General features: G+C 36.0%; 1 protein-coding gene across 1 annotated transcript; it reads right to left on the bottom strand.

The window, feature by feature from the left end:
• Positions 1–3,335: 3,335 nt before the first annotated feature.
• On the bottom strand, positions 3,336–8,289 carry LOC114357794 (putative defense protein). Its single transcript, XM_028311582.1, has 3 exons — positions 8,195–8,289; positions 5,465–5,647; positions 3,336–3,410 (listed from the first exon to the last, which is right to left on the bottom strand). The coding sequence occupies exons 1-3, from the start codon at positions 8,282–8,284 to the stop codon at positions 3,336–3,338; spliced, it is 348 nt and encodes a 115-aa protein (XP_028167383.1). The 5' UTR covers positions 8,285–8,289.
• Between the last annotated feature and the right edge of the window lie 624 nt (positions 8,290–8,913).

Genomic DNA, 8,913 nt, shown 5'->3' with positions numbered 1-8,913 from the left:
TTTTGCACTCTTTTTAGTATAGCCCCTTATCTAGAAATAGGAATAAAGTTAAATCTTAGGTGTAAAAATTTCTTGCGCTGCTTCTTCTTAGCACTGACCCTTTTATTCTGCCGAAGTAGTGGTGGAGTTCAGCTAATATTAAGACCATGTCAAAGCGCTTTCTGAAAGCCTATATTATGTAGGAAATAATCACTTAGATGCAGGCATAATTTTAAAATTTCCCGATGAGTGCATAGTATTCTCTTTTGCCTTGAAAAAATCCAGGTAAAAGTGAATCTTCAAACTTATTTCATTGCAACAAAGTTTACGTTCTAGCTTGCATTGTCCTGGATTAATGAACTTTAACAATCAGCCACAATAAGCTTTAAAACAAACGGAACATTATTACCATTGTCAAAGGAACGCCCCTTTTTGTCCGGAGAATCGCAGTTTTGAGACTGGAATCAAGTTAAAACTGCGGTTGAGTTGAACGCTCTCGTAAAAAGAAGAGTTGCAACTAGTGACGCAATGGCCATTGTCGATAATAACTTTGATAGTTATGTGAAAAAACATCTTTTTTTTTCTAAAATAACCCCTATTACAACTGAATTAAGATGCCACAGTGTTTATCTTGGTGAGCTGTCGTCTGTATACAATACGAATATATTATTTACATTAATATCAAATCTTGGTTCTCGCATCAAGACTGCAAGAATCAATGATGATGATAAGGGATGTTGAGCAGTTTCTTGAATTTTTTGTGGAAATCAGAAAGTAGTTAATGGAAAAGATTAAAGCTTATAGAGCCCACTCCTTTATCATACGATACCATCGATAACGATTCAAAAGTCATATAAACGTCACTAAAACTACCTACTTTAACAAGTTCTGTTACTTGAAAACTCCTCCATTTTATGGGGTAAGATGACCACAAGATTTGATGTGGCCATTGACACAGAAACTTGAATTGAAATTATTTAATAAAGCAGACAGCGCTTATTACTGAAATTTTTGAATTATTATTGTCTAAATATGGACAGGAAATAATCTTGAATATTAACATAATTATTTCTAACGTATCCCAATGGCCTGGTAGTACCGACTCCAACCGAACGTTTCTAGCTCCACCGATCCCGTAAATAATTCATGTGAATTTGGTTTCATGATCATTACTGTAATCTGTAGTGTCTTAACAATGTGTCGTCAACAATAGACCATGTTATAGCTCTATTTTAATTTTAGGTATTCATTCTGATTCTGGAATCCATGTCTAACCTTACATTTTTAATTCTACTAGTATTTAACAGCATCGTCCGACAAAACAAAGAGCTGCTTTAGAGCGAGGATCTCATTGAATTTGTGCAATCGAGCCGGGACGTAAAATGTTTTCAGCGACTATGAATGGTGTTGGAAAAAAGTCCCTTTGAGATTTCATCCACACAGACACACGGTGAGAAAATAATGAGTCTCTTTTAGACGTGTTTAAATGAATGCTTTTAGAGTCATGTGCAGTGCGAGTTATCTTGGAAGCAACTTGGGTCGATAGAGGCTAAAGTAAAGGCTGTAGAGTACGTCCTTACATGCAGAAGACTATTGTTAGATAAATGGTCTGTCACACTGCACAGCGGTCGTGCTTTGTTTTTTGGGTTTTATTTCTAATCCTACTAATATTATTGTTAGAAAGTAGTTTGGACATCAAATAAACTATAGACAATCTTAAACTTTATAGAATGTTTTGTCTATGTAATATTTTATGGATTATAAAATAAAAGACACTCGATCTTCGGCTTTCACAGAAATACGTTATGGCGGAAATGGAAAGTCTATGCCCGACTCATCAAATGTCAAATCAGACAAGTCAAGTGTCAAGTGTTATCGTTGTAAGCAGTTTGGACATTACAAATCTCAATGTAAACAACAGAGTAATCAGCCTCAGATAAAGAAAACAAACGCATTTTCGGCAGTTTTCTTGAGTGGAAATTACAGCAAACAGGACTTTTATTTGGATAGCGGTGCGAGTACACATATGACTCCAAATATAAACATGATACAGAATGCATCTTTTACTACAAGCATTAAGGAGATTATAGCGGCAAATCAGAATGCTATGCCAGTTTTATGCTCTGGGGATGTCGATATCATGACCGTTACTCCGGATTCCCTTTATGAAGTGACGCTGAAAGATGTGTTGTGTGTACCTAACCTTACCACAAACCTAATTTCCATCAGTCAACTTATCAAGAATGGGAATAAAGTCGATTTTAAAGAGAATTGTTGCTATGTTTACAACAGACAGAACACTTTAGTGGCTGTAGCAAATCTGATAGATGGTGTCTACAAGATGGTCATAGAAAAGAAACAGTGTTTGTTTACATCAAGCTCTTCAGCAGCAAGCAGTGAAATGTGGCACAGGAGACTTGGACATCTGAATATGAACGATCTGAACAAGATGAAAGATGGAGCAGTGACAGGAATATCGTGCACTGATAACTCCGTGATCAACAAAAACTCGTGTACCGTGTGCTGTGAAGGAAAGCAGTCGCGCTCACCATTTGGCCATGTGGGAACGAGGAGCAGCGAGCCATTGGAAGTTATCCACGCTGATGTCTGTGGCCCCATGGAGGTTACTTCAATTGGTGGAGCAAGGTATTTTCTTATATTTGTTGATGATTTTACTCGAATGGTGTTTGTCTATTTCCTCAAAGAAAAAAGAGAAGTTTTCAAGTACTTCAGGGAATATAAGGAATTGGTAGAGAACCAAGGTTGAAAAGTTACCTAATGAAAAGACTTTAGTTCAATGTAAGTGGATTTTTAAAAGAAAGATTGATGTTGATAATAGTATACGTTATAGAGCGCGTTTGGTAGCAAAAGGTTTCACACAGAGACCCGGTATTGATTATGATGAAACATATTCACCTGTAGTGAAACATTCCACAATTAGGCTCTTATTTGCTTTGTCTGTACAATTAAATCTTGATATTACTCATTTAGATGTGAAAACAGCTTTTTTGAATGGATATCTAAAAGAGGACATTTATATGATTAAGCCTGATATTAATGATAATAATAAGAAGGAAAAGGTTATTGTAAAGTTAAATAGAGCTATTTATGGCTTAAAGCAGTCCTCTCGCTCATGGTATGAAAGAGTAGAGCAATGTCTTTGTAAATTAGAGTTCAAAAAGAGTAAATTAGAACCTTGTGTTTTTACAAAAATGTACAATGATGTTAAAATAATAATTGCCTTGTACGTAGACGATTTCTTTGTTTATTCCAACAGTAAGAAAGAAACTGAAGAATTAATATCTGTGTTGAGTTCTAACTTTAAGATTAAAAACTTAGGACAGGTTCAACAATGTTTAGGCGTAAGGGTAAAAGTTGATAAAGATTTGAATTGCATTACTCTGGATCAGGAAAAATATGTAGAACAGTTGCTGGATAAATTTAATATGTTAGATTGTAAAATTGCAACTACTCCTATGGAATGTAAATTAGATATTGAAAAGCCTGATACATGCAATCCTGAGATTCCTTACCAACAATTGATAGGCAGTCTAATGTACCTATCAGTACTTACTAGGCCTGATATTTCTTTTTGTGTCAGTTTTCTTAGTCAGTTTAACAAATGTCACACTAATACACATTGGAGTTATGCAAAAAGAATACTCAGATATTTAAAGAAAACCAAGAATTATTGTCTAAAATATGTAAAAGAAAAATCTGAACTTGTTGGATTTGTTGATGCCGACTGGGCTAGTAATACTGTAGACCGCAGGACTTATACTGGTTATTGTTTTACTATGTCAGGTTCAGCAATTTCTTGGGAGAGTAAAAAACAGAGAACTGTGGCTCTATCTAGTATGGAAGCAGAGTATATGTCCATTTCTGAAGCTAGTAAAGAGGCTATATATTTAAGAAACTTCCTGTTTGAATTAACTGGTAATCTAAGTACTGTTCTGATGTATAACGATAGTCAAAGCGCACAGAAATTAGTGGCAAATTATGTATGTCAAAAGAGAAGCAAACATATTGATATTAGATATCATTTTGTGAAAGATGTAATTAATGATAAAATTATTGATTTGAAGTACATGCCAACTAATGCAATGCCAGCTGATGTTCTGACTAAAGCGTTATGTCCCATAAAACATTATAAATGTATTGAAAGTTTAGGAATTAGTCAAATGGACTGTTAGATAAACTGTTATTGTTTTTGTAATTATCGTTTATTTGCTGTAGTTGGGGTGTTAGAAAGTAGTTTGAACACCAAATAAACTATAGATAATCTTAAACTCGATTGAATGTTTTGTCTATGTAATATTTTATGGATTATAAAATAAAAGACACTCGATCTTCGGCTTTCACAGAAATACGTTATTTTATTTCAATTATTCCCATTATATAAAATAAAAGACACTCGNAACTGTTACTGTTTTTGTAATTATCGTTTATTTGCTGTAGTTGGGGTGTTAGAAAGTAGTTTGAACACCAAATAAACTATAGACTCTAGAATGTTTTGTCTATGTAATATTTTATCGATTAAAAAATAAAAGACACTCGATCTTCGGCTTTCACAGAAATACGTTATTTTATTTCAATTATTCCCATTACTAGCTGACCCGGCGAACTTCGTACCGCCTTAGCGTAGAGATTTTCTTAATATTTTTTTCTGTAAGAACCATCCTTGGACTTCCACAAACATTTAAAAAAAAGAATTATCGAAATCGGTTCAGCCGTTCACACGTGATGCCGTGACAACGCGAAACGGGTTTCATTTTTATATATATATCCCATTATAATAATTACTATGAAGTCTCACAGTGCGCGTGGACGCACAGGGTGACATACGAACCAATCACAGAGCTCTATCCAGCGCTGTGCGTAAGATTTTCTGCTTTACTTAAGCAAGCATCGTTTGTGAATACGGGCGTTAGTTTTTGCAACGTACCTATCCTAGGACAACTTGTATGATTATACACCACTAAATTTATATCACCGAAAAAAAATATTCTGGGTAATGAGTTATTGATACTGATCCTATTTATGCACAAGAAAAAGTTAAATAAAGTTACTCAAAATTTCATCCTAAAATTGGTGATTTATGGACACACGCGTCGCAAGCACTATTTACGTAAGATAATGTAACACTTATTAGAACTCAACATGGTCTAAGTTAGCTAAGTATGTAATAATAACACTGGAAGCGTGGTCGAGGCGTGAGCGAGACAGACAGATCGGGGCAATGTGCGAGCGCGTACGACTACTCTAGCGAGAAGCAGAGTGACCCAGCTGTGACGCGTAAAATACGGACTAAAGAAAATTTAATAAAAAAAAAAACTTTATGAAAAACATTTCTTTTTCTTTTGCTTTAAATTTTTCACACGTTTCTACTTAACCTGTTAAAATTTTTTCGGTTATAAAAATGTAGTGGTGTATATAATACGTTCTATTCATGATTAAATAAATTAATAAATGATTAAAAACTCACCTGTATAGATCTGGCCTGTAGTATAAACCCTCCAATAGGCGTTGGCGCACCAGCAGGGCTGCCAACCGTGACATTCAAGGAGTCCCCTTGACGGACCTGCGACGATGACGGCCCGATGACATACGGAGGGGGTGTCGACTGCGCCTGGATGGACGCGTGTCGGGGCATCTGGTCATTGCACGCCTGGAAATTGAAATTAGACTATTCAAATCAAATAAAAAAAAAATTGATTAATTTTGACCACTGGTGGCACTTATGAACGTCAAACAGTAAAAAAAGGTAAAACATAAGGGCCACTTTACATGACATGTCTCCTTATCTTTTGGGCCCTACCAGCGCTTCAAGACAAACATAAGAATTATGGCAAGTCCTGAGAAGAAACGTCGGAACATATTCATTATTTAAGCCGTTACGGGACTATTCCCACCTCTCGTTCCCACCGCTCCAACTCCTGTGTAGCCAGGATCTACAGCTTGACTGCCAATAAAAACCTAGCCAGTGAAGGCCAAGTTTGTCCCGGGGGAATGTTAACCATCGGACCCGCAACGAAATTAAGCAGAAGGACATAGTTGAGAGTTGGCAGTTAAGGTTTGACTTCCCGTTTAAACCCGTTACTTAGTACAAAAATAAAACGCCTTTTTATTCGTTTCGGACAAAGGCCTCCCCTAAGGATTTCCACAACAACGGGTTATGCGCTGTTTGAATCCAGGTGCTTCCTGCGATCTTAATCAAATCGTCGAAAGTCGAAACAAAAAGCACTAACGTCTACTTGAAATCGCTTCGTTTCAACGTTATTTCCTATGTTACAATCATAGTCAAATAGTTCGTGACACTCAAAGTGGTCAAAAAGTTAATGGCACATCTTTATTCCAATTGTAACAAAGACGTGTTGCAAACTTTTTGACTACTTACTTTTGGTGTCACTAACTACACTCGACGTCAAATAAATCGCACCTCCCGCGACAAGCACTTTCAAACGACATGCATCCCCACTTCCCACCAATATTGGCACCATTTAAAAGCCTAGTTCTAAACTTCATTTAAAAAATGTGTCTTTAGAAGGATCCAGAGTCACTTCATCAAAAAATAGGTAGTTACGTTTAAGCTATCTTTTATGGCTATAAAATTGTTAAGTTGAGATTAATCGCCATCCATCTGTTAAAGAGGGCACGTGAGATCATTATTTGGTTTTAAAACCATAAAAATTGGTCTAATTGATCCCAGAGGTGAGGTCAAAGTGAGGTCTCTTTTCAAGTCACATTTTATGGTATATTTGTCAATCATTTATTAAGAAATTAAATGTGTTTTTCTTTAAGAATATTTATTGGGTTTTCAAATAACACCAATATTGATGGGACACCATGATTGTGTCAGAAGAAAATCTTTAAAGGCCGCGTCGCGGAAGGTGCGATTTATTTGATGTTGAGTGTATAAGGCTGACTGTACTTACCTAATTAAGTACTTAGCTCTGTGAAGCTATTTCTGTGTAAAACTGACACGAATGTGGGTATAATTATGTAAGGTGTGAATCAAAAATCGCAATATCGATTCCATCGTCAAAGAAAATTAGTCTCAGAATAGTGTTGGACGTCCATCAGACCAATGCGTAAACACCAGTTTCTTATCTTTTTAATGATAAAAAAATAAAAAAGCTACAAAACAACGCATACCTACTTACATTTTGACCTGGTATTTTGATCAAAACATATTAGTTTTTAACATTTTTACTTTGTTTACAAACATGATTGTGTATTAAAACTACTGCCTTTGACAACTTTATTGAGGAAAAAAGATTATAAAATGATGCCAAATGGATATCGGATGCAAATTATAAGAACAAGGTACAGAATACAATAGGTAAAATGTGACGTGATGTCATTGTTAATTATTATGCAAAGGGTAAAATCATTGTAGTTAGGTAAACCAAGATAATTAACGTTGTTCTACAACTAGTACTGTTTAATAGTTATTGTTAAGGATACTAGGTAATTTATAAATAGGATAAAAAATATACAAATACTCCTATTTATCGTCGAGCTGTTACAGAGTGAAAGGAAGTACAATGGCTCTTGTTGTAAATTATTGTAAGTGTAAGTTAGTAGTTTGGCTATGTGCGATAAAAATAATTGAAAATATGGTCCGAAGTATTCAACAGTCGTAGAACTATTTTTAAAGTAAGTTCCGATTTCTCCGGGAGAACACCGAGCCTATATTCATGGATTCGGAACGGACGTTAGAAAACCGCACTAAAAGGAGTGACTCGCAACATAAAAGTTTAATCTGAGGGCTTAGTGTGAGTTTAACATCAAACGTCGTCCCTACTCCCTAGGGAAGCTGTACAACTCGTCATACATTTAGGGTGGGTTGCACCATCTTTGTTTAACTTTGACAAACGTCTAAAATCTGTCAAACTCCATACAAAAAACACCGGTTATCGTCATAGTTACGGTCAAAGTTAGGTGGTGCAACTCACCCTTAATGTCACTTTTTTACGCAGTCGACATCGAATGCGTTTGACTTAAACGGGGGGTCTAGACAAAGTGCAAATTATAATCGCAAACCAGTCTAAAAGTGGTCGAAAAGCCTCTTTTTTGTATGGAGTTTTGACGGATTCGATTTTCGATTCGATCAAAAAGTGCGTTTTGTCCAGGGGGGTGCTTAAACTCACACTACGCCCCCTGAAGTGCCAGCACTCCTTGTTTTAAGTTTAATAAAGTAAATATAGCTTACCCCAGCGGGAGCTCCTGAGCTATACTGCTCGGATGACTTGATGAGGACCAGTAGAGTCAGGAGTATCGTACTTCTTTTCCTGGGCAACATGGTTGTGTGACCTGCAAAGATATTTATGTAAAACGTTAAAGATTTCCTGGCCTGGACTTGGTATTACATGGATCTCACAACTTTTTACCGTAGAACAACTGAGTTGCGAGACTTGGTTTTTTTGACAAGTATTGTTTTTGATGGGATCTCATTTCTTTTTGTATTTTGTAGACAGCAGTTATGTATCTAGAAAACTGGACCGAAATTGAAAAATTTTACTCGACTTGGCGGTTGCACTGCAAGAATGCATGGTAAATTCAGTGAACTGCTCCTGAATCGAATGTACCTACTACTACTACTTCTATTTATTTATATTAACCGGCAGACAGTGGTGACTGAGTTTGTTGCGGCGCTTCTTCTCAGCACTTGCCAAATGTTGGTCTCGAAGCGCTGGTAGGGTAAAAAGATTATGAGACATGTAGAGGCTCCTTAAGAGCATATTTTATGACGATTTGTAAGAACTATTTATTAGTCTAAACAAATAAAGAAATTTTGACTTTTGACTTTTTTGACACTACCGTGCCCCCAAATCTCATTTCTTTTTGTATTTTGTAGACAGCAGTTATGTATCTAGAAAACTGGACCGAAATTGAAAAATTTTACTCGGCTTGGCGGTTGCACTACCGTGC

The sequence above is a fragment of the Ostrinia furnacalis genome, unplaced genomic scaffold (assembly GCF_004193835.3).
Source record: "Ostrinia furnacalis isolate ACB-3 unplaced genomic scaffold, ASM419383v2 OfSCF0230, whole genome shotgun sequence".
Classification (NCBI taxonomy): domain Eukaryota; kingdom Metazoa; phylum Arthropoda; class Insecta; order Lepidoptera; family Crambidae; genus Ostrinia; species Ostrinia furnacalis.
The sequence above is the reverse complement of the archived record's forward strand: the minus strand, read 5'-3'. Positions and strand labels throughout refer to the sequence as shown.

Coding starts and splice junctions, on each gene's coding strand:
- LOC114357794 (XM_028311582.1), bottom strand. CDS start 8,284: ATGTTGCCCAGGAAAAGAAGTACGATACTCCTGACTCTACTGGTCCTC. Junction 5,648..8,194: donor GCTCAGGAGCTCCCGCTGGG/GTAAGCTATATT, acceptor TTCAATTTCCAG/GCGTGCAATGACCAGATGCC. Junction 3,411..5,464: donor TACAGGCCAGATCTATACAG/GTGAGTTTTTAA, acceptor AAATTTATCCAG/CAACTGTTCTACATATTTTT.